General features: G+C 38.7%; 1 protein-coding gene across 1 annotated transcript in view; it reads right to left on the bottom strand.

The window, feature by feature from the left end:
• Window positions 1-21,840, bottom strand: part of LOC306864369 (leucine-rich repeat transmembrane neuronal protein 4-like) — a gene marked incomplete at its 3' end in the record, with an annotated part of 122,673 nt that extends 100,833 nt beyond the window's left edge. The window contains exons 1-2 of the mRNA XM_079408362.1: window positions 21,782-21,840; window positions 16,337-17,901 (exon numbers count right to left, since the gene is read on the bottom strand). Of these exons, the coding sequence (XP_079264488.1) occupies window positions 16,337-17,901; window positions 21,782-21,785 (1,569 nt within the window). The 5' untranslated portion in view covers window positions 21,786-21,840. The remainder of the gene's footprint in view (window positions 1-16,336; window positions 17,902-21,781) is intronic.
• Window positions 21,841-27,453: the final 5,613 nt, after the last annotated feature.

Genomic DNA, 27,453 nt, shown 5'->3' with positions numbered 1-27,453 from the left:
GGAGAATATCCCCAAACTCTTAACCTCTCCAAAGGGTTCCTCTTGTCAAATCTGACCTTGCTCCATGCTAGCTCCTGGGGCTTTATTTCTTTGCCTTCCCACTATTCAGTGGCTCATTATTTCTCATCCCCATTGCGAATTAGCTTCCTATGACCAGCCATGAACGTCTGGACCATCATAAAGGAGACTGCTGAGCCATTTCAGGACTCTTCCGAATCGCCTACAGTGCATTAGCAAACACACAAGGGAAGCACCTGCTGGTCCCACGACTGCATGTGTGTCTAGACACTGCAGCCTTTCGATCAAATGAGTCTGTGGGTATATAATAAAACTACGGAAGAGTCCTGTCAGAATTCTGGACTTTTATAATATTTGCGTATTTACACAGTTGTGAAATCAGTATGCGGCGACTACAGGAAGTAGTGCACACAAGGATAAATCTAAGCGAGTAAAGTTATCTGTGGCATAATGCACTTCTTCGCCCGCTTCTTCGGCACATCTCAGCATGTCATCTCAATGTCGCCAATTTCGTTGCTCACCCACTGCTTGGTAATTACACCACCCATCAAGACAAAGCCAAAGTCTAGAATACAAATGCGCAGTCTTGCAAAAACAGCTAAACAGGGCCACAAAGTCAACATCGTCTTCTGTTCTAGACTTATTGTCTCTCTCCTATGTGTCTCCATGTATTCTTTAGGGGAAAAACATAGGCTTTCTTAAACTGTCCAGCCATCAGTGGAATTATAACCACGGTCAATTCAAAATACAGGCAATGCTAAAAAGCCCCTCCCCTAAATCTAGTCGGGAGCAGGAAAAAAAAATTATCTGAAATGGAAATTGGAGCCATCGTGTCTTCTCTGACTGCCCATATGGTCCTGCCGGCTGGAGATGCCAAGCCCTCATGGGACTCAGCAGCTAGGACAATTTCCATCTCTGATTTCGGACACAACTTATCCGGAACCAGTTACCTCCAGGGCAATGAGAAACAGCAGGTTTTTTTGAAGTGGGCTGTTTGATATTCAAGGTCCAAAGACCAAACTGTATACCAATTGTCTCGAAATGTTTTGTATTTCTTCTTATGAACGCTCCTCTATGTGACATGAAGAGTTTGGACATTCCACTGCCTCAGCCTTATACGTTCTCCTGCAAAAAGGCTCCAAATACAGGGTTTGTCTCGATCTCTCTCTTGCTCAGTGGAGGGGAGCCATTGATAGGCGCAGGAGCAGATGGGGATTGACAGAGCTCCTAGGCAGAAAGCTAATTGAAGGAGACTGGGGAGGACTTTGACGGCACTCAAATGCCAGCAATGATGGGGAAATCAATGAAAGCATTCAATGTACTACCTCCGACAGAATTCAAGGAAATTGTTCTAAATTTTCACATAAGTGCAAATTATTTAGTTTTTCTGGTTGTGGACCCAGAAATAACACCTAATCCATGCGGCTTCTCTGAGTTTCCTATATTTAGAAGTATAAAGCACTGTTTGATGGGGATTGGACCAAAAGCAATTCCCCCTTACCTCATTCTGTAATCACTCTAATCCACTCCAGGTTTTCTATTTCCAACTTCTCATTCTCTTTTAAAACTCTACTGTAAAATTAATGTTAAATTATCATAAACTAACAACGAAGAACATCTTTTATAATTATAATTTATAAATATACAACTGTTCATTAATTCATGTACAAATGCACTCACTTTGAAATGTTAAAAATAAAACAAAATTAACCTAAATTAATTAATTCTGTACAAGCACTGTTCATTGTTATTTAATTAAATCTAATGAGTCAATTAACTTTTTTTTTTACTTTTTGTAATCGTGGACATTTTATCTTCAATATGTATTAAGTAAAAAAATGTGTTTTTGCATGTGTTTGGCATATTTGCAATCTTAGAGTGTCTTTTAAGATCTCCAAGTGAGAGAGAACATCTCTGCTCCATTGTTCAAAAAGGAAAAACAGCTCCTCACTTCAAGCAATATTGTTAACTCCATGCTTTACGTCCTCACACTCACATCAATGAGTCTTGCTGTTGGAAAGAATTGTATGATAAGTGGCTGCAATATGAAAAAAAAGATGACAACCTCTGAGTGGCCAGGGCTCCAGACACTCTGGATGAGCAAGTTGGACAGTGCCACTGTAACCTTCAGCCACAACAATATCCACCTATAAATAATAACAGATATCAGTGCATCATTCATTTTCCATGTGTAAGAGAATCACTCTCGACAGGTCAAACAAGTGGTTAGTAGCAGGCAATTGATGTGTTGCGTGACTCACCAGCATAGCCAGCCTGGCTTTCATTTTACAGATGGCGAGAGACAGACGACAAAGCAGAGAACCTTCAGATCTAAAGTGGGAGAGAGGATGGTGCAGGCTGGAATGTCCACCAAACAGATTCTTGTGTGACAGAGCTATATCTGTGATTCATATTTCTTTCTGCTGCAGACAGGTACTGCGTGCCTGATCTCAATGTCCTAGATCAGGGTTTTTCGAACTATTTAATACCATGGGCCCAATATGTGACATCTTTAACTTGGGTCATGTCTTGCACCGCATAAAAAGCCTACTTTTATTTGGTATGAAATTCAGTTATTTAAACATAAGCCTGAGGCATACTTTAGCCAAAAGCTCAAGAGACTGTGATGAGAAAGCACTTATATTTTTATGAAGTTTAAAAAAAAAAAGTTGCCAATGAAACTCTTGGGGGTGTCTTCAACTTTGACTGTTGAATATATTCAACATCCATAGGGAGGTGCAGTGCTGGTTATGACTTGATTCTCTCCCAGGTTTTTTATGTCAGATATGCCAAGCCATCGATAGCTGCCACTTGATTTCAGGCAGATAAAGTGCATCTGAATTGTAAATGAAACAAAGGAAAACACAATGATGTACACAGAATGAGTCACACAGGACACTAAGCAAATATGACAAAATTAATAGGCTAGAAGAAGGAAAATTTTGTAAAGCCAAAACTAGGGCTGTGCAATTAATCGTAATTCAGTTTCGATTTCGGCCTCCAATGATTATGAAAATACAGTAATCGAGATAAAACGATTATTGCACCCCATTCCGCCCCCTTTCCAGCGGTGCTCTTTCGTTCCTCCATAAAAGCCAGATTTCACGTGCAAATCCGTAAAATCATGTAACAAGACTTTTGCAAAATGGGACATTTATTTAAGTTGATTAGATTTCTTTATGTTTTTAAAAGCGTGAAAGAGAACTGAAAGAGGCTACTGTGTATGCACTCAGAGACAGAACACAACACAGATATTTCAATTCATCTTTTAGCACCTGAACGGTGCGGCGCTTAGTGATTATTCACGTAAACCCTCGTTGGTTATGTCATAAATGAACGTAAAGATTTGAGACTTAAAATACTTGTGTAATAGTAAATTGGACCTGTGCAGCTCTTAAAGTGACAGCGCGCTACTTTCCTAAAAAATTATTTGTATAATTTCAATCATTTCATTTGTACCATTTTTTCTATTATTCTGTTATTCTATTGCATTATTTTGCTTTCTTTTTTTTTATTACTGGCATTGTATTCCTTTACTTTTTTATTACTGGCAGTTTAATAATTTTTAATAATTTTGAGGACCTTTGTTGTTGTTGTTGTTTTTTAACTAATATTAGTAGTTACTCTGGTATTCTGTTGTGGTATTGAGAATTGTGACATTTCGCTGGTCTCTAAAATGAAGATGTCATAGCAACCTTATTTACAGAAAATATATATTTTATATATATCACTATCTTTAAATAAATCTTTCATATAAAGTTTTGGTCATATGGCCCAATAATCGTTTTAAATAATCGTGATTACAATATTGACCAAAATAATAGTGATTATGATTTCTATCATAATCGAACAGCCCTAGCCAAAACTAATTAAATAAATATTTAGAAAATATTTACTTTATCTCAAGTGCACCATTTTTCTACCCACAATAAAGATAACTGTGACAATCTTTTCACATATTCTCTTTCTCTCAAATTTCCATTCAGTGCTCCCTTTGTAGACCCACTTTGAAAACTCTAAATAACACAGAAAAATTATGACCATTAACTTGCATCTCTCTCTTGATGTTCAAAGGCTTTGTTTCAGATGCAAAATTCAAGCATACACAACACATAAAGCTCACAAAACATGACTCCCTCACAAAAACAACTGCATCAAGAATTTTAGATCTTTTTTCCTCCTCTCAAAAAAATATCATATCACTCTGAGAGCAAGGCAGAGTTGTGGGTGGTTTGGGTAGCATCTGACTTATCTGACACAGCCAGAGATTGCCCGAAGGGTGCTATGCTAAAGAGGCATATCCAAAAATTGGTGCTTGAATCAAGCAATGCAGTAGGAGGTGATAGTACCCTCGCTTCAAACTAAAACAAAGCTTACCTATTCAGGAAGAAAACACCTCAGCACGGGTCTTGTTTGAGAACACGGTACGGCAAGAGCGCAAACAACAGTGATTGTGTGCGAAGGAATGCAATATGAAAATCAAACAGTAAGCATCTTGTATGCATAGGCCCCATGAGAAAATAGATTGTGGGAGCTAGCATACAGGGGCACCTCTATGATAGAGAAGGGGAGTGTTAGAATTACAGATGGAAAGAGTAAGGCGCTCTTGAGGATGCGAGGGGCATAGGCAAAATAAATCATAAGTGGATCATTTCATTTGGGACGGTCGCAGGTGCCAGTGCTGAAAGGAGTGTTTACCACTCCGCAGCCCCTTGGTGGAGGTATTAAGGAGCCCCACTTTAAAAAATAGGCCATCTGTAGAGCGCCAGCCACTTCACTAGAAAAAGAGCCAGAGCCAGTTAAGATCACCACGATCTAAAAATTCACATCTGAAGATTCTCTGCTTTTCCGAGGTACACCAAAAATAATTACCTAGTACATTTTGCATGAAAACCCTAAAGGGGGTTCTAGAGAGGCTCAATGGTAACTGCATCGTTCTTCAGTTGATGACTGCTGTGGTACCCTTGAGCAAGGCACTTAACAACTATAAGCTCCAGGTGTCCTGCAATATAGATGAATTTATGTTTCGGCACACAGGTTGCGTCCAAAGGCAAAAGCAGATGACCGGTCAGTCAAAAGCGGCATCTGAAAGCTTAGGCAGCTGACTGTCTGCCTCTGTACTATGAAGGTACCTTAGGGAACTGATTTTGGACAGACTTCTGAGGCAGCGTAATGGTTTAACAATCCACAACAAATCAGAGAGAGCTTTGGTGATAACTAAATTAACAATTATTAATGGCTACAATACTAATTTCTTGCTAGAAATAACATCAAAAGTGGAAAAAGTTGGTCAGAAACATACATTTGCACACAAACTGTCCACCAATCAGACCTTTCAGATACCATATTTCTTTTTAGCTCAACTGTCACAGAATAGAAAGCAGAGGTTTATGGGAGATCTATAAGAATACATATGCTACCTTCAAAAATTCATCAGATAAAGGCATCTCAGCAGACAGGAGGTGGATTCGGATATGCCTTGGTGCCTTCCTACCTTGAAATGAAGTCTTCCAAAGTAGCATTTTTCAGCTTTCAGATACAGCCCAAGTGTAAGTAGTACCCTGGTTTCAGGGTACAGGACTAATAAGTCTTTCTTTTTGTTTTCTTTGCACACAAAGTATTCTCATAGTTTCCTAACATTATGGTTGAACCACTGATGTCACATGGACTATTTTAACTAGGGGTGCTCCGATTGATCGAGTACCTATCATTATCGGCCGATAATCACTTTGGGATGATTGATCGGCGGTCTCTAAAATGGCCGATCTCAAAAAAACGATCTCTAGCTGATGACACGCGTGCCGTGAGAGGTTTAGCACGACATGCAGTGCACCGTCTGTCTTCGTCTGGCGCGGGTGAAATAATTATAATGCTGAAGGTGAGGTACAATGCATATTTATTCATTAAATAATATATAAAGTAATTTGAAATTTTCTGTGAGACATCATCTCATAAACCGCCTGTGTGAATCACCGCACACGCTTTCCCTCTCAAAATGTGCAAATGGCTTCAAATCGCATCGTGTCTGCATTATAAGCGAGCTGCACGCTGCATAGTTGACACAGGAATTGTCACTTGCACAATAGAGGCAGTGTTGCATCATTACTAAAGTTTATAAATCGCTTATCTTGTTAATTCTTGCCAGTGTTTAACCATTCAGCGCTCGCACGCTCTCCTGGAGACCTTGAGCTCATGCGCACTCACACAATGCCAGGTTCACATTACTGCGTTTGCAGTGCGTATGGCGCGTATTTTTCCGCGCTCATGTTAATGGATCGGAGTGTTCTGCACGCGGTTGCGGTCCGGCAGTGCGTTCCAGGAGCGGTGCATCTGCAGTAGTGCAGCAATCGTTTCTGCACAGAGTCTATCTTTGCTGTACTGCACGCACTGAATTAAAGTGACAGCTCATTGTCATTGACATGCAGTAAATATGAACATGGATTGACACGAAAATGTAGTAATTGCACTACAAATGTATATAAATAAAGTCTACTGTGTTTCAGAGTCATCACATGTGGCTTTTTGGCTAGGTTTAAAAGGAAAAGAGCACTTTTAGATAAACAAGGCAATAATAGATGGCACTGGTGGAGATATGGAAAGAAAAGTTCTTTATAAACCGCAGCATTGCTTGTAATAAAGATTTAAATGCCAAAGAAAATTCAGTCGAGCTGACTGTTTCTGCCAGTCATAAGTTAATTTAGAATGTTTGTGATAACATTAGAAAAGTAGTTTAAATGTTTTGCCACTTGCTTGAGCAACTTAATATATAAAGCTAGAAGTAGCCTAAATGCAAAAGTAAAAAGCATTGAATAATGTGTTTCTTATATTTATTGCTTTTAAACACGTCTATAAAGATTGTATTACTGTAAAAGAAAAAAGAATCACAATGAAAAAGCATTTTCAGTAACAATGTTTGGATTTGAAATCAAAATAATGCTTGCATAATTGTAAAAACAAAAATGCACTGGATGATCAAACATTAGGTGAGATAAATATATATATTTTTTAAATGTCTAGAAAATCCCCCCCTCCACCCCTCAAATGAAAAAATCCTCTCTCACAAGAGTCACCTAAGAGGGCAATTCCCCCGATTTTCAAAAATGAAATTCAGGCACTGAATAAATGTCTAAAAATACTGATTGGAGTATCACTATAAATAATTCTACATGATAAAAAGATGGCTTTAAAAAGATCGGTATTGGTGATCAGATCGGCAGATACTGCTTTCTGTGATCGGCCTCAAAAATCCTGATCGGAGCACCCCTAATTTTAACAATGTCCTTACAACCTATTTGGGCCTTGAACGTTTCAGTTACATTGCTTACTGTGCATGGTCAGAAAGCCCTCAGATTTAATCAAATATATATAAATTTTTGTTCCAAAGATGAATGAAGGTCTTACGGGTTTGGAATGATATGAGGGCGAGTAATTAATGAAAGAATTTTAATTTGGGGGTGAACTATCCCTTTCAGGTTTTGGAACAAAACATTTCAGGATTTTCCTCCATCTACTGCAAGTGAATGGTGCTTACCATAAACCATTTTTGACCGACCAAAATCCATATGTAAGCAGCTTCAATGTAATCCACATGATGATGAAAAATAAAAGTCTTCTCTTTTAAACTCCAAATGCTCACCTTTGTCCAGCTCGATTTGGTTCACCCTTATCGATTCAATAACACCGTTAAATTAACCTAATTTTATTTGGTAATAAACTGACTGAAGCTCAATATTTAGAGACATATCCCTAAACACAATGAAGATGTTAAAAGCTAGATCTGCTGGAGATAATGATGGTTTAGAGAGCTACAGCTAATGAAAATAAAATTCAAAATTGCATCTGGGGCCAAAGAATTGCAAGTGCCAGCGAAATTGTACATCAGCTTGGCACTATACTTCGAATAGTTCACAATGAGACCCGTGAGACCTTCAAGACACTGAACCCCAGTCACAGGGAATTCATCTTTCCCTGCAAAACCACACTTGGTTATCTCACCATTCTGACAGGAGGCAGGCTTTAGTCCCAGGGCTCAGTTAAGTGCATGCTCCCAACAGGCCTTGGCAGCAGACAAGACATCGCAGACATTGAAATGATGCATGAAGGATTATATGGCCGCCAAACAACACTTCCAGTGATGTGTTAGACATGTTATCCTCCCACTCTGTCCAGGGACAATGTTTTTCGACCTCATTGCCATTGAGATTGCTCTCTGAGCACTTCTCTTGACACAAAGCCGCCCTAGATTTGCTCAGAATAAGCGATCCTCATGAGTTTGCTCTCTTGCAAGTATCTTTCCTAAGATATGTAAAATGCACAAGATGAACCACGAAGACCAATTCAAATTGTAGTTGTCACAGCACCTGGTAAAATCTAGAGGTGAACAATTTATCGTTTTTGATGATTAATTTGTACTGATAGTAGCTTATGGAACAATCAGAAATTGGCTTATGGAGTATATAGACATTTGCCCTGAAAGCATATGCATTGCATCTAGAACTTGATATATTATGATACGATACTATAATGCTATATACCAGTGGTTCCCAACCTGGGGGTTGCCAGAGTTCACAGCGGGGGCGTGGAAGCAGATATACTTTTTCGGTAGGGCTGGGCGAGAAAACTATAATTAGAGCGATATAATTTTCCTCTATAAAACAAGTTCGATAAACATTCAATGTGCAGACATTTATAATGGGCACTACAGTTCTGAATCTACTGTTGATTAATTACTATTAATAAAACTATTTTTACTTTACAGTGTTTAAAACATATAAAACAATTTTTTCCCTAGTTATTCCAGGAATTTCTGGTTGCACCAATAAACAACACCTGGGATGTCATACAGGTATAATTTAAAATCAGATTGTTTCCTCACTGTAGTTATGAGCATTGCCAATATCCAATATAGGATGAAGTTCTTGTAAAACCTGAATTCTGGCAAATATATCCACTTGACAAGCTGTCCGTCAAAAGCATTTATTATCATTGGGGCATGAATTTCTGAGACACAACTTTAAAGGTCATTTCCCACATCACCGCTCCTTCCCACAAAGAAGGCTTTATGGTCCTTGTTTCATTTCCTCAACCTTCCTGAATCTGCCCTCTCCAAAGATAAAAAAGAACGGTTCATGATAAAAGAGAGAAATGTGGCGACCGCCCTGGTCGTGAGGGAGGTGAGATGACCTTGATACGCAAATAGACCTTCTTAAAAAGTGAAGGGGAAAAAAGAAAGCCACTAAAGATATTTATCATACAGTGGGCCATTGGCAGGAAAGTAGATGGGTTCTGCTTCATGTAATTATCATCGTCTGTTAGAAATATTTTTGGTCCCACTTTATATTAGGTGGCCTTAACTACTATGCATTTACATTTAAATTAATAATTTGATGCAATGCACTTATTGTGTACATACATGTTTTTATATTGTACTTACATTTTTAAAAATACCATTATGTAGTTACATCTGTAATTAATTTCTGTAATTACATTTATAATTAAACTGTTGACCCATCTCTTACACCTTAAGCCACCCTTAAACCTACCCATACCACCAAACCTGTCCCTAACCTTACCTGTATCCCACCTAAATAGCAGCAAAAGTGTTTTGCAAGACAATATGGCCACAATAAGTACATTGTACTTATTTTTTGATGTTAGTACATAGTAGTTAAGGCCACCTAATATAAAGTGTGACCATATTTTTTTATATTTTCTCACAGCTGGTAGGTTTTAAAGGAGGTTCGAAGGATTGCTCCTCAAAAGAAGGAAAGTCATACTGGTTTGGACCAACATAAAGGCGAGTAAAAGATGACATGGTTTTAATTTTTGGGTGAACTATCCATTCAAGCACAATGAACCTCTGCCTAAAAAAGGAATAAACAGCCGTTTAAGCTGACAACACCCTTTCTTTACTTACGTATGCGCTTGACATTTAAGGTTCTGTTAATTCTACCCTTGCGTCGCAGCACTATAATCATAATCAGCGGTATTCTTCAGCTCAAAACTGAGCTTCTGAACAAGAAACATGCTCTAGCCCACCATGTACTCGAGAGGTGAGAGCCTCATGTGTGCCTACTGGGCCAAATGCCTGCTCAAGCCATGACATGATCCTAATCGACATGAGCACACAGGAGGGCTCCATCCTAGGGCCGAGGGCCAGACACGGAACACAATGACCAGCTCTCCCATTCCACCGTCTCCGAGCGCCTAACAAACAATGCCTGGTCAGGAAAACAAGCCCTCGATATCAGTCCACAGCTGTGCTTTTGTCTCTCTCTCCATCCGTCAGAGACACACCACGCAGGCTTAGACACCTACGCCATCGCCTCTGCTGCCCTCTGTGACGGAGAGAGCTTGTTTATCACACCGAAGCATATTGCCGATGTCCTCGCAAGGCGAAGGGAGAGAAAAAGACAGGAAGATAGAGAGACGGACACAAGAAAAGGGAACGAAAGCGAAACAGAACAAATAGAGGATGTGAAAAAGATGAATAGAGAAAGAGCAGCAAATAAAGCAAGAGAGAAAGGACACAGTAAAAACACTGAGATAAAGAGCAGGAGAGAGAGAAACGGAGTGAACGCATTGGAAAGCACATAATGGAGGGGACAGAGGCTAATTAAGGAAGGCCGGATTAATTAGGCTTTCAGTCTGCCTGCCTCTCATTCTCCTACTGTGTTTCTTGCCAGTGCCACCCTCCATCCCCTCATAAAACATGCCACATTGTTGTTGAATAGATTTTAAGGCTCCAGTCTTTGGAATATACATGAGTCTGTAATTTGCAGTGGGAACGTAACTTTGTTAGCTGTGTAGGCAAATACAAGGAAAGGCTGGGTGGAATGATGCTACTGTATATAACATGTGATGGGACAAATGTGTTAAACATGCTATATCGCTTATACCACAAAGTATCCACAACGTAATTAAAAAACTTGACACCAAGCGGAAAATTATAGCCTGAAGCAGCAGGTTTTGTGCATCGCTCCATGAGGTAGTTGGCGATTCCAACCCTATAGCATCTAACAATTTCAAAATGAAATAAAGTTAGAGATGCATAGATATTAAAATTCTGACTGATACTGGCAAGCTGATAATTAATATTTAACTGATAAATAACCAATTTTAAATTCTATTAAATATGAAAAATAAGACACTAAAAACTAAAACCAGTCAGCTCTGTTAAATATAAAAAATGGATATTCATTGGATATTCAATGGAGATTAAAAAATGGATATTTAAAGATTAGATTTAGTCCAAATGCAAAAATAGAGGAAATGAGCATATATAATCTAATATCTAATATTGATTGATACATTTATTCAAATAAAAATCCAATAACCAATATGGTACAGATACACTGCACATGCTTGAATTATCTTTCCCTTAAATATTTAACTTATTGAAATTCACCAATATAGACACAGAACCACCACTCTATGAAATGTCTCAATCCATGACAGAAGATTTTAGTCATGCGTTCACCTTTAAGAAATAAATAAATAAAGTAATAAGTTAATGACACGACAAAAACAAGTTGCAATAATTAAAAACTTATTTTCTTCCTTGTGATTAAACTTTATTCTACAGAGTACAGTACAAAGCCAATTATATACAGAAGTTTGCACAGCTGATATCTTGGACATTTAGCATGAACTGTTGACATTAACTATGTACCAGTGGAATACGTGATGTTTGCTCATGTCACAAATCCAGTAAAGCATGCTAAAGATTTGTGGGAGTTCAAATGTGAATGAACCATTGAATTAGTCACTTTTCAGCCAAGGGTGCTTGCACTCCACTAGACTCATTTACAAAAGCCTCCAAACAACATCTATGTTTTAAACAGACGACTTGGACCAGCCCCCATGCGATCCAATTAACTAAATCACTCCAACTCTGTTTTTCATAACACTGAGATACAAGAGGCCATCTGGGACACAAAACAACCCTCTCTCACAATCCCAAATACCCCCACCCAAAAAAAACACTCTCACTTTTCATTGGCACTGTTTTCACGAGGGGCCACTTTTGCAGCGAGAGCCCTCATTGGTTCTGTTCCTCCTCCCAGCTCGATGAAGCAAACGATGAGGACCCTTCAGCCCTGCTCACTATGCAGCATCCTTGGCCAAAAATAACAGGCACTGATGGCCATAAATATTTATCAGGTGCCAAAGCTTTGCCAACCTGAAGATGCTGGGACAAAAATCAGAAGGGTTGAAGAAAAAGCATGGTTAGCCGTTTCATGATTAACGTCAAGACTTGCTATCAGAAAGTCATTCTGCAGGGGGAGGCTGGAATGCCCTTGTGCCAGGCTGCAGGCTCAAGTTTATGATAATCCCAATGAATTATAATGTACTCTGCAGACATTAAAAAGCATGATTGGTGCTAAATTAAATGGGCTGTGACTCTCAGGTCACAGTTAGATGGATCTGCTCTTCCAGATTCTCTCGTCTCATCCCATCTCTCACTTATTTTACTTTCAGAGAAGATTCTGGCCTTTTTCTGCTAGACTCAATTAGTAATGTTCATGTGCAGTAGGAGAGAGAGGGGTAAGCTGTGCCACTCTATATTTAAACTGTCCTCTAGTCAAAGAGAATGTGCTAAAGGTGCAGTTAATACTGCTGATTGTATTTCAGGATGTATGCTATCAACTGAAATTAGAAAAACGCATCTATAATAGAAACATACAGAGAAATCGTCTTTAAAAGGAGGAAAAAAAGTGGTCGTGACAATTTCATATAAAAAATATATAGATATACAGAATAGAAAAAAAAATAAAACATTAAAAATGTGCTTTGATATAATTTTTATTTTTCTCATGATTACAGGCAGCTGTATGTTTTTCCATTTTTAAATAAACGGTCACTACTGACATGCCATTTAAGTGATTTTTTTCTCATTTCCCATGTTTAATGCTGAGCTGAAAACGATAGATTTTTAAATTTTGACTCCGTTTACTGAAAAAAGAAAGTTTGCTTTTTTGATCAGCAAGCAGAATGAACTTAATTGTGCGTCCGTTTCTCCTACTTCACCTCTCCATCTCTAGTTTTGTCCAGTTTTTAATTCATGAGCCCATTCTGAACTGCTAACCATATTTGGGTCCAAACTTTAATCTCCAGCAGGCACTTTTGTCTGTTTGCAGGGAGGGGGGGGGGGGATTAGTCCATTTTCATTATTTTCTAGGGTCAAAGGTACTGTTCAACACCAATTTGTTAACTAAAATTTGCTGAGTCTAATGATGATTAATGCCCTTGTTGTAGGCCTTTCACTGTTACATGAAGCAAAGTTCTTGTTCTTTTTTTTCTACAAAAGCAATTAGAGTAATTTTAAATCCACGAAACACATCACGGGCTGACAGGTTAAGCTTTTAATGCAAATGTGACAGCAACGTAATGTACAATACGACAAAATGTGATGGTACTGGCCTAATTGCTCACAACTAAAAAGAATTAATATTGAATGAGGTGCCTTCAAAAACACGCTTGATTTCAGAGCCTTCTTGACTAACACATACACACACACAATAGCCCCAATGGGCCTGTCAGAGTGACGCCCTCGTTCTTGCACTTATGTGAGTATTTTATGTTTTATGAGAACATGTAATGAAGTATAACCTGCAATGTAAAGATACCTGAGTTCTGTGACATCTCCCATCAACAACAATAATAAATATTGGAAATGGAAGACTTTCAACTAATATAAATGTAATGCATTAAGCTGTGTGTGTTTTTAGCACAATCATGTAATTTTAAAGTAAATTTTAGTAATCAAAATTAATAATTCATGACTACAAGAGCAAAGGAAACAACTGTACAATTCTGGTCTGCTATAGCATGATGACTGCTCAGTAAAATAAACTTCATCACCTAAATAAATGGATTGAATGTGCACTTCAGCCGCAGCTGAAACTTTATGAGTTCTTACGATAAAGACCCTCGGTTGATCTAAATCGATCGAAGAAGACATTAGATCTTGGCATTATATTTTACGATGAAAGATGGCCAAATCGTATGTCAGTTTAACAGAGAACCGCTTTCAAGGTGAGGTCAGAGGACAATTAGCAGTCTCTTCCACACCTTTATGCCATTTGTGATTCGCAACAGAAGCGATGTAAGGCATGAGGAGAACACTGGTTTTCAAGACAGGAGCAATCTGAACTGTGTGTTTGAATCTAGTCTTTTGGCTTGATGTGAAAAGCCCGTAAATCAGGTGCGCGTGTGGAATAGCAAATCGCAGGAGAGAGAATAGAACTCATCAATCATGGGTGACATGCGCTTTGCTGCACGGGAGGGAAGCCAAACCACATTAGTGTTGATGCAGCAATGCTGTGATATGGAGGACGGCAAGGGAAAAAAGGAGGAAAACAATTCAGAATTATAGACTATTAATGGAAAAGATTATGGAAACAGGTCAAGTAAGTGCACTCGATGTGAGGCCTTTTTATGATTATGGACTTGACAGGTTCACCCTAAACTTTAGGCAATAGCTAGCATGGTATTATTTTGGAATAACAGTCAATGGATAAAATTACTTTTACATTACTTTTACTGCCAGAGGGTGAAGTTACGGTATCTGCTAGCAAGGGCTAATAAGGTCATGCTAACAAGCCAAACCTTGACCCTTTATAGTGTGCAAGACATACGGTTTTCTTTTTGAGTTTTTCTTTTGTGTTGTCAAGACATATCATAATGGCAAAAAGGGACACATGCTGTGCAAGAGACTTAGGGATTTGCACGTAATAATGAAAAAAGTTTGTTTCTTGACTTGGGGGAAGTCACAAGAGAAAAACACATCAATCTGCTGGACTCTGATGTGCACCTCTGATGAGCACCTCTGATCTCTCAAAAAAATCTTTGAGGTGGCAGATCAGAGAAGGGGCAGGGACCCATGTGCCGAGGTCAACATCGCTGTCAGGATGTCATTCTGTGTGTGCCTGTGTGTTCTCACCCACCTTTATAGTCTTCACTTCCTGTGACCTGATTTGGCATACCTGTTTACCGGTCTAAGATCATGCCAATCAGCCTGCTAACATGTCTTCCTGCCTTCCTTGTTTCACTCAGGACTGTCTTGTTTGCCACCAGCATATATGCCCTATCATGGCCCTGCCAGAGGCAGTGTCTGCCTCTAATGACACCTTACTGCACTACTGACAGGTTTCTTAGTCCGAAGGAGTAAAGGTAGCACCTGCCCCTTGGGAAAAGCATGAATATATGTAAATATAGCCATGTATACAAACTACACACAAAACCGGCTCCTTAAAAAGTGGCAACTGACCCCAGCTGTCAACTCGATGCCAGCGGAGTCCTGAGTGACACACTGCGAAAATGAATATTTTGTAAATTGGAACTGCATATTGTGGTGAAGTATAAAAGAGGATGATCTAAAATGAGGGGAAGATGATTCAAGAGGGAAGGATGAGTATGAAGCAAAGATAAGAGGCTACAAAAATAGGTATGAAGCGATACACAAGGAAGAAGTCAAAAAAGAGCCCTTGGAAGATAAAGTGGGGGTGTCATTAAAGACATTTTCATAGGCCCAGGAAGATCACGAGGAAAAGAAGAGAGAAACTAGAGAGAACCATTGTATTTCACATTACGTTTTGCACTGTTTCATACTAACTATGAATAAGGATCAAACAGTGTTGAAAAAACAATGAGTGTATAGGAGTCAGGATTAGAAGGAAGGTTAGGAGTTTTTTTTCATTAACAGGATGTGTTTGAAGTTCCTCATAGACAAAACCATTTCATTATGGTCTTGGGAGTCGCTGAACATACATATGTTAATGAGGACAAATAAATAATTGTGACACAGCAGCTTATTGAGGAAGTTTGTTACTGTGATTACTGTAACTAAAATTTTCAAATAATCACAAATCTCTTTGGTATAAAAGAACAAGAAAGAGCCTGAATAACAGAGCATACTAAAAACCATCCTATCACCTTCAAGCAGATGCCTCACAGGTATTGAAGGTTGACGTATCAGTGTAAAAATACATTGTCCTACCACACACCAAAATACAATTGCTCCTAAAAGACAATAAATCAACTGGATTAACAGGACTTTTCAAATATGCAGTAACAAATCAATATTCAATTGTAAATTAACACCTCATCCAAGGTTACACAAATCACATAATGTGCCAAAAACATTTAAAAAACATGTCCTTCCTAAAATATCCCTGCCAAACATATCCCTCCCACACATACTTTTATCAAACAATAACATCAAAACAGCACAAGAAGTGAAGGACCTTCTTAAAAGCATTTTTTTTTACCTTGTTTCACGCCAAATCCAGTGGATAATAAGTTTGTGGAGTCTTACCTCACATTCTCTGGAGCCAGAGATGGTGTAGGTGCATGGCCCGGTACCATTGACCAGCACATCCGTGCCCTCTGTGTTATTAGGCTTGTAGTCCACATAGTACTCCTGCAATGGTGTGCTGAGTGTGCGCTCTGTCTCCCGTGACTTTTTCCGACGTTTGCGAGCAGCAGCCGAGTTTTCCTGTAGCTGCTTAACACTGCTTGGATAGCGCTTCCATGATACATAAATTACGAGGAGGATCATGGCAACCGACAGGAAGAGGGCAACACTTCCTGCCACTATTTTGTGGAATGATACTGGTTCAAAGTCTTGCTCTGGTGGTGGGACAGCGGGCTGAGAAGGTGCAGAAGAGGTGGTACCTTCCAAGGACGTCCCCTGGCCCCTTCTGCTGTCCCCAGATTTTAGAGTTGGGATGAAAGAGCTGGCTGGGGTCTGGGCAAAGGCGACAAAAGGGGTAGAGGGAACAATTACAGTTGACGGCATAGCAGGGGCAACCCTACAAACCCCATTGGCATCAACGGCATCCATAACCTTCTCTCCTTGAACTTCTTTGGGTGATGCGCAAATCATATTAATTTCTTTGTTTCCACGGAAGGTTCTCAGCCAGGCCACCAGTGGGCACACAACTGATCCACAGTCCCACATGTTGCCTGCCAGACTAATTGCTGTCAGAGATGTCCAGGCATACACAGTCTCTTGAGACACATTGACAAGCTTGTTTGAATCCAGGTTAAGCGTCTGCAGATTCGGCATGGCCCGGTACACCTCTGCATCGATCTCCTGAAGGTCATTTCCTGAAAGGTCTAGCTTCTGCAATGATGTCCAGGTCCATGTAAGGCCTTCACTCATGGTCCTAATGCGGTTCCACTGTAGGTAAAGAGCACGCAAGTTATAGAAGCGTGGAAAGTTGAAAAAGTTGATTTTGGAGAACTGGTTATGCTCAATATGCAGCTCAGTTAGCTTCATCAGGCCGGACATTGAATTGCGAGTAATGCTGCGCAGTCGGTTGTAGCCAAGGTCAAGGAACTCAAGATTACGGCAGTCTTGAAAAAGGCGAGAGGGAAGATTCTTAAGGGAGTTGGAGCGCATGTGCAAGCTGAGTAGCTTGCGCAGTCCATGGAACTGTCCTGGTTGTAGAGCTTGTAGCTTGTTATAGGAAAGGTCAAGGTTCCTCAAATTTGGTACCAGGTGAAATGTGGTGTTATGTAGCAGTGTGATCTTGTTGGAGCTCAATATTAGCTCTTTGAGCCTCCGTATCCCTTGAAAAGCACGTGCATCCACATTGGCAATGTAGTTGTGGTCCAGGTACAGCCAAATGAGCTGGTTGAGGCCAACAAATTGGCCAGCCTTCAGGCTTGCTAAGCTGTTATACCGCAGGGACAGGCCTTGACAGCCGCCTGAGAGGTTCTTGGGAACATCACGGAATGCGCTAGACTCACAGTATACAATTTTGCCATCGCATCGACAACTCCGAGGGCAAGGACGCTCACCAAAGCAAGGGGTGGCAGACAGCCATGCCTGCATTAGCAGTGGCACCATGAACCAGCGGTGCCTCATGGCAAAGCCTAAAATGGAAAAAGAAAAACATTCAACAAAGTACTTACTTCCTGATCATACAAATACAAAAATATATATATAATAGGGTATTACCTAACTCGTGCTACTTAAAAAATGATTTATTTAATTAAACTTGTATTCAATGTGTACATACAGTATCAGTCACAATAGTGGGCAAAAGTAAATCAAACAGCAAGAGAGTTTGAAACACATACAGCATATTCACTCTCCCTGACAGAGTGTCTCTCTTACTTTTTTGGCGCAGATTCAATCATGATCCTATTAGGGTGCTGTGATGCATTGCAACGTGTTGAATCGTGAAATGTGCAAAATGATGTGCATCATATTGTGAGGTAGTTGACAATAACCTGCCCTAATTATTGAGCAGTTTCAAAGCAGAGATTAAGACGACTAATGAGAGAAGAAATATTGTAATTGTTCTGTGATTATAAACCCTTGAAATATTACATTTATACAGCAATATGATACCACACAGGACTCAATTAACAGTGGTGATTGTGCAAATCAATCCAGTCATGCCATGTTGTTTAATTCTTCTCTCTGGCAATGGCAAACATGCTATCAGAGCAAGCCAGTCCTCCAATAAGCTTGGACACGAGCCCACTACAGTATGAAAGGAAATGTCCTGAGAGATATGCCTCGGCCATCTTATTAGTCCCTAATTATAATCTAAATGATTGTCAGTCAACCAAATCAGTTATATTTGCCTGGCTGCTCAGTGACTCTGCTACCAGCCTTTGTCCATCTTCCCTTAATACACAAAAGAAAGCCTAGGTGTTGTTATTGTCAAAATAAATGGGGAGGTGGTGGTGGTGGGAGGGAGGGGAGGGGGGGGGGGGGGGGGGGTGAAGCGAGGTATTATATCAGCAGTGAGTTCCTGACTAAACATTGGCTCAAGAGGTTAGAGGTCTGGGTAAAATACACATGTTCTTTTCGTGAAGGTCTTGGCCAAAGCCTGGACATTTTCCAGTAATGGGATTTTATCATTTGTGCTGCATCTTTCTGGCCTTCATGCCTACACTGTGTTGCTGTAAAAGGGTTTCAATTCTATCCCTGTTGCATAAACTTTTACAAAGCTTGCTAGAAATTACATTCTGAAATGAAGTTCCTAAGGCATTATATGTCTGTACGAGATGAAGAATGTGGCTATGACACATTAATATTGTCATAAGAATTCATGAAAGTGGTTATGAAATATCAAAACATCTATTTTGCTTGAAAGCAAAATGACTCCAGATCCATCCAAACAACATTTTTAAAACCATATGCACAGAATAGAAGGGTCTAGATTAATCAGTACTATATTACAGTAATTCTGCCACATGTTCTCTGAGGTTGAAAAGGAGAAAATATTCATAAAGTACTCCATTTATCAACATATCAGAAACAAACATTTGAATGGTCATGAACTTTATAAATGCACCTCCTGTTCGTGATTATAACATACAGTGGCTTCAAAAATTATTTCAATTTACACCTACACATGGATGAAATCACTGCATAAGATAACTAAATAGCAAACCCTCTTCTCAACAAATGATGCAAGATCTCAGATTTAACTACACATTTCTTAGCCATTTTTGCAATTCGTTTTAATCAGCTGATAAGATTGACCAAGTTGATAATCAGAAAATGTCTGAATAACTGTCTTAATTTTGAAAAACATATCTCTCCTTATCACATCGTGTCAAATCTAACAAACGTCTGTCTATTGGTGAGATGTTTTGTTTTTTGAAAAGTTTGTGCCATCTTTCCTTTCCAAAAAAATACCACTTCATTTGATATTTTCTTATTTATTGCAATGACCATCTTATATATCTGCATGTCTGCAGGCTTCAAGCTTTTTTTTGTAAGCCACTGATTTTGATAAAAAAAAAACAAAGCAAAGAGGTGCCGATATTCATGAGAGTACAGTTGCCAACAACTGATGCACAAGCAGGCTGCAGTACAATAAAGTAATTACGTCACTGGCTCCCATTTATACTAACCAGACAATCAGACTGTATCAGCTTAATGACATTTGCTAATGAAATGATGCTGATAAAGTTAATGATCCAAGAGAAGGCTAATGAAAATTAATTTGTAACTTGTACTGCCACTTTTCTTATTTTAGATGCAACTACGCCTTTTCCACTCTTCGTAAAACTTATTTTGCCTCTGCAAAGGCCTACATACCCTTCACAGTGATGCTCCAAAAAATTTTGCCAGGTTGGTTATTTTATGTTTGCTGTCAAAATCTCCCACTACAGTGCCGCAAAGCAGCAAGCATAGCTCATCATTTTACGAGCTGTGGAAGGCCATCTTGCTGCACATCGCTAACGAATAACAATCAGAGCAGGTCACATATCTGTCAAATAGCCCCTGTAAAATGATTGAAAGCACATCTATAATCAAGAACTCTAATGTGGCCATGAGAAGGTCTGCGGCTTACAGTTAATCACGTAATCCATGAGTCTGGAAATCATGAGAAATATGTAAGATGCATAACTATTATGCATCCTTTACCAAATGCAAAATGAAAAACATTAACATCTAAAGACACTGTTTAAATGATCCAATGCATATTGATTGTGTCCTCATTGTTTTCTGTCAATACATAAAATCTGTTGTGTCGCCTTCCTTTGATGATGAAGATTATGCAAACCGAACAATTCATTAAGCACTCCCGGCATTGTATGCACACTTGCGTTGCAAAAAATGTGCACACATACCACAATACATGCACATAATGTGAATCTTTTCCAACACAACATGCAAGTATGAAATCTACAAAAGATTATCAACTATCTGTGTGCCATCTCACAATCAATAATGCACAGGCACACTCTGAGAAACTGCCTTGCTGCCAAAAATGAGGTTCAATTAGCATTCCAGTGTTAATCAATGAGTTGGCATCAGTCTGCTCTTTAAGTCAGTGAGAGATGAAGAACGGAGATAGGCCAATAATCAGTCTGACCAATATTTTTACCAGTAATCAGTAATCACACTTTTCAACTTAATCGGTTGTCAGGTTTATGGATGAATGGCACCATTTGGTTGATCACAATTGAAGAGCACCTAACAACAGCATTTATAAGTAATGAAATTATTTAATATATTGTTTGGACATTTAACTTTGTAGATAAGGACCATTCATTCTCGATTGAAAAATATGTTGCTTAGCAATTAGCCCTAAACCCTATAGTAGTCCAAACCACAGATTGCAATGAATTTGCTACCATCGAGATCATCTAAATATGTCTTAAATAACAGCAATAATGTTTCATCAAATGTTTTTATAAATACATTTTAAAATCTCGTTTTAAATATTTTACAATTATATAGTAGTAGCAGCATAAATATTAAATAAAACACATTAATGCATTAATACATAATGTGTGTTTTGCTGTAGTACAATGATCATTTATAGGCTAAACTATTGTGACAAAAATCAGTTCTACATATTAGTTATCAAACATAAAAAACTATGCCTATAGTTCATAAAAACACTGAAATGACCATCAAATAAACGAACAGACTGATACACTTGACTGTGCCTCACCAGAATCAAACCACTGTGAACTGAAGTGAACGCACGGTCAAATTTGAGCAAGAAATATGTGATTATCAAATGCACAATAAATCGATGCATGCAAATGAAGGAGAACATCCAATGAATGCATGCATAAATATGCTTGCACATTTTGAGCTTTATCAGAGTACATTCAATCTCTTAGTTTTACTGCATGCACGCCGTCTGAAGCCAGTTCACATTACACTGCAAAATAAATAAAACTGCAGGAAATTTTCCCCCAATTTATCAACCCATAAAACATCCACCGTGGTTTCCACGTTCACTTAGGACCGAGTGAGAATACGCAAACTTACCCATCACCGCGTCTCAGTCAACTCCTGGCCACAGGTTTTACAGCTTTCTACCGCTCGAGACCCGAAACGGCATGGCACGCGCTCTCTTCAGATGGTTCGGTTCTTCCACGAGCGCCCGCCTGTAGTCCTCCACCGCAGAGCAGGCGCGGGAACTCTTCAATCTCTCCTGACTGACCACTGACCATATCTTTCAATTCCCCTCAAAACAAAATTCTCATCATAAACATCCAATTGAACAGAAAGAATACATTTTACATCCTAAAATTATACCTCAAGTCACAAACAGAGCTGAAGACGCGCGATTCCAAATCCAAGTTATCTATCACAAGTCAAACTTATGGAAATCCCAGCGATCCCCTTCCGCCTCAGCATATTCCATCGCAGCATACTGCGCAAATACTGTCTTTCCCGAAAGGATGATGCTTACCGTAGATTAATCCGTCGATATTATAATATCAGTGAGTATTAGGATGTTCAGAATATTTCAATCCAGTCCAAAATTACTGCGCTCATAGAATACTGTTTGTAAGTGTTACTCCATCGGGAATGTTTCTCCTCTCTTGTACAGTTCCTGACAGTAGGCTACAGAGATGCAGCAGGATTGTGAGTGGTTAACCACAACCGCCTGTCGCACTATAACTTTGTCAGACAGCATCCGAATGCCCTCTTCTGGCGAACTGACATCTCCAGCAGCAATCTCTTCCCCTCTCATTTCACTCTCGCTCGATATTTCCACTGGAAAACGAGTGGGTGACACAACAAGTCTATTAGCTCGACTAACGTAAAAGAAGAACAAACAACGATCCAGCTAAAGAGAAATGTCTATTTCTCTATCCAACCTAAGTATGTTTGCATTAATATGCAAACATACTTAGGTTAATTGTGAAGAAGTTGTGTTTTAAAAATGGTAAGGCGCTAAATAAAGGATAGTCCGTCTTTCCAGTTGTTTTCCAGATATAATGTTTTGTCTAAATACATAATGTGATTAATTATTTAATTAATAATTTCAGATTGTTTTTCAGTTGATACAGGCTCAGCCCTGGGTTTGATTGACATTGCTGTTATGAATTCCACAATGACAGTCTAATCAATTATTATGGGCTCTCACATGGACTGGAATCTGATTGGCTGTGGTTGTCCTCATTGCAAAGGAAACGTTTGAGTGGCACTGCTATTTCCTGCTTCATCATTAGCACAGCCCTGCAATTTCTGTCCATCAAGTGTCCCCTTCAAACTAACAAGCCAGTTAACAAAAGGATTTAACCTCTCAAGGCTGTGAACTGATTGAGCAAAGCCAATTACTGAGAAGCGGACCATCTTATATATATTAAATATTATGTAATAGGTGAATGCCTGAATAAGAGAAATGTTGTTGCCAAGAATGAAAGAGGCTTGTGTTTCTAACATTTCCTGCCTTTCTTTAAAGAGAACAGCTTATCCCTGCGCACCGAGTCTCAGCAATTGTACAATGGCCTGGAAATCGAGGCCAGGCAGCTGCAGTCTTTAACAACAGTTCAGAAAGAGGTCATGGCAGGAGAAAGTGTGTTCCTGACTACGATGGTTTGTCCACCTCAGGACCACAAATATTATTTGTAGGTTTTGGTAGATGTTCCCATCACTGCTGTTGCTTAAAGGTTAAAAGTTTACCAAAAAAATTTCATTTGCTGAAAAATTACTCACCCTCAGGCCATCCAAGACATCGCTTTCTCACCAATGGATTATTTGCAGTGAATGGGTGCTGTCAGTAATTCACACCACTCCAGTCTATAAGGTAACATCTTATGAAATAAAAATACAACTGTATTAATAAGAAGCAAATTACTTATTGAGACATTTTTATTTTATTATTATTATTTTAAACTGTAGCTTTGGCCGAAAAAAAAAAACTATAATAACGCTTCCTCCAGTGAAAAAGTCAATCCTTGTCCTCTCACATCAGAACCCACCAACATATTTGTTTAGAACTGTTTTGGACTGCTTGTAAATACTGCTTAATCTTGCAAATTTCTCTCCTGATTCAGATTTCACTACTGAAAGCAATGTTATGGATACATTAGATTTCTATTTTGGCCAAAAGCAATGAAGGCTTTCACTTCACAAGATGTTAACTGATAGATGGAGTAGTGTGGATTACTTGTGGATTATTGTGATGTTTTTATCAGCAGTTTGGACTGTGATTCTGATGGCACCTATTCACTTTAGAGGATATATTGGTCAGCAAGCGATGTGATGCTAAATCTGTTCCAAGGAAAAAACAATTTAATATCTTGGATGGCCTGATGGTGAGTAAATTTTCATTTTTGTGAGAACTATTCCTTTAAGTATTCTGAGTGTTTTTAGCAGTTGGCTACGCAATTAGTAGTGCACTCTGGATGGTTGCTATCCAGAATGGTTTCAGGTCTCTGTGTTGTTCTGGCACCAATATATTGTGGTTTCAATATAAATCCATAGGAGTTTTTTTGTTTGTTTGTTTTTTGCCCAGCAAGCAAAAATGGAATCTATTAATTTGCATACATTTTTATGAACACTAAAAACTTACTCTGATCAGTTGTAGAGCTAGATGTCATTCCATAGGTATAATTGTCAGTTGCACATTTTGATTCACCACTGTGAATATTACCAGAGGTTGAGAGTTCTACCTGGCCTCAGCACTTTTTCAGAAATTGAGCTTGACACCTCAGTCTGTAGTGCAAAAACATAATTCCTTGGAACTCTTACTTACATACCTACTGGACTCCAATTTGGCTGATGGGCCGCTCCTTGGCCAGGGTTCAACGAGCAGAGACAATCCTGCTGACAGCGGTGAAACAATTAATGCCCTGTGAAGTTATGATGCTGGCAGCTGCCCTTGTCCCATGTAGTGCTTTCACTCTGGTTGTCAGTGCTATCTTTCTTTTTGCTGCTTCACATGCTGACATTATAGTTAGATATCTGCCCGGGCTTACATCACGAGGAGAGGGAAACATCAAGCTAAATCCAGGGCATCTGTGATTAAAATGGTAATAACACTTGATTAAGTATTGACTTAATGTCCAAGAAAACCAGTATACTGTACAGTATAGTACAATAGTGCAATGGTGTTCTGCAGTCTTTTTCATATATATATTTATATCACAGTCATTTTATTAAATAAGTACTGCTTGGAAAGAATACAGTAATCTACTGGCCAAACTATTTTTTTTTTTAGTTCTTGGGGGCAGAAAATTAGGTAGTCAGTAACAGTTTAAAGTTAAAAATGCCTAAATGATGGATTTGTTTCTTACAAAAACACAGCTTTTAATTTCACAATATGTTAACTGATGGACTGGAGTTGTGTGGACTATTGTGGATTATTGTGATGTTTTTATCAGCTGTTTGGACTCTCATTCTGATGGCACCCATTCACTACAGAGGATTCACTGGTCAGCAAGTGATGCTAAATTCTCCAGAGAAGAAACAAACTCATCTACATCTTGGATGGCCTGAGAAGTTTCATTATTGGGTGAACTATTTCTTTATTGCTTATTTTTTTAAAATAGCCATCCAAGTTTGCAATAAAGACTTTAATGGCCTATAGAAAGTTACAGAACTAGGACTAAATCTGGAACCCTCTGTTTCTTAAAAAACAAAGGTTCAACCATCAAAACTTGAGTGAGGGTGAGACAGCGTTAGACACACACAGTTCAGAGTCTCGCCCAGGTATTGCGCTTGATTAAGTTGGTTTGACATGTTCCAAACCATTATGTCATTTCCACTATATCAGCTACAAAACTCTAATTTATTGCTGTTTTTTTCCCTTTTATGGCATTTTCTATTATTGCCTATAGTATTTGAAGAAGAAAATGGCTTCATATATATATTCAATTCAATTCGAGTTTATTTATAGCGCTTTTCACGATGCAAATCGATGCAAAACAGCTTTACAGAAAATTAAAGTTTCTACATTATATTTAGTAATAGCTTATCAGTGGTGACTATTTCAAGTTGATGTCCATATGGCAGAAATGTACGGTAAAAAATCAAGCAGTTAATGTCATGTCAATCAAACAGATGGTGAACAATAATAACAGCAATGATTATATGTTGCGATCAAACTTATAGCAAAATTTGGTAGTTTTGTATGTTGTTTGAGGGTTGGCATCATATGAGGTCTTCTGGGGGTTGGCATCATCTCTTCTCAGGTGTTCAGTAATCTCAAGTCTTTGTAAGAGCTGGATCCAGACTGAAGCTTGTGTAATTCCTAGTTGCCACGGGATGCCAAACAGAAAAGTTAAAAATTAGCATAGCTGCTGTTCCAACTAAGCTAAACTTATGCAAAAGCAACCCAAGCAAAAGAATGAAAATGTGCATTTGATCAGATGTAACTGAAGTACAAGGTTATGAGATACATTATGTGAATGCTTGGCTAAAGAGATGTGTCTTTTTTGCAACCTTAGGGAGCGGGATGGATTATAGAAGATTAGTTATAGGTAATGGCAATAAGATAATTAATTCCTTTACAGTACTTGTTTTGCGTACCAGAAAACCTGTCATGTCCGGCCCTGTATGCAAGTTTAAATTAAAGTTAAGGTACTTAAGAGTGTGAAATAATAAAATATGTTACAACGTGTGCTCTTATTATTCTGTGGACAAAATCCTGTGAAATTCGCCCGTTTTGGGATCTGTATATGCACATGTGCACTCATCTGTTTTCAGTGCAGCTAACCTCGCATTGCTTCATGTAATCTTCCCACTCATTAAACTATGACAGGTCCTTTACTGCAAAAAGACGTCATTGCGACACTCTAAAGTGATGAAACTATGGAGCCATGTGCTTTTTTAAATCATTTTCATAGGCTTCACGTTACATTGTTGGCTCGTAAAATATGTAAATGCGCATGCCCAGTAGCCGCAGCTGTATCCCTCCTTAACCACAAATCAGACAGGAGAGTAGATTAACTTAGGTTGACTTAAACTTGAAAAATGGTGTGTTCCGCGGTGGGAATAAAATACTTTCTGATGTTTATGTTCATTTCGTGCTTTACGTAAATATGAAAAGACGATCGGTTCACGTATTTGAACTGCAATACAGTGATCTGTCATGAAACATTAAAGAGCCACAAAATGGTATTTATTGTTTGAATTTATTTAAAAATTACAAAATTTGAAAACTGAGAGTCCTGAGACCTTGTTCTCAGCGTTTAAATTAATATCCATTCTGATTGGTCAGATCACCTGTCATTAAAGCTCTTTGCGAACGGTCAATTGAGCAGACACAACATTTTGAAAAAAAGTTTTGAAATGGGTCTGTCATTTGCTAGTTCACTAGGATCTACTATTTGTGGTTTCTTAATAAGAGGCTTAATAACCGACAGCTTGAATGATTTTGGGACGTGACCTAGAGATAACGACGAGTTAATAATATTGAGAAGCGGTTCCTCTGCTACAGGTAACAACTCTTTCAGTAATTTAGTGGGTACAGGATCTAATAAACATGTTGTTGGTTTAGATACAGTGATAAGTTTATTCTTCCTGTTTGTTCTTCAGATGTAAAGCACTACAGTTTTTCTTTGGGTTTATTGAATGAAGCTGAATTACAAGACGCTGTTGATTCAACATTTGTTATTGTATTTCTGATGCTATCCATTTTATCAGTGAAGAAATTCATAAAGTCATCACTACTAAACTGTGAGGGAATATTTAGTTCGGCTGAC

This window comes from Barbus barbus, assembly GCF_936440315.1.
Source record: "Barbus barbus genome assembly, chromosome: 45".
In the NCBI taxonomy this organism is placed as follows: Eukaryota; Metazoa; Chordata; class Actinopteri; order Cypriniformes; family Cyprinidae; genus Barbus; species Barbus barbus.
The sequence above is the reverse complement of the archived record's forward strand: the minus strand, read 5'-3'. Positions and strand labels throughout refer to the sequence as shown.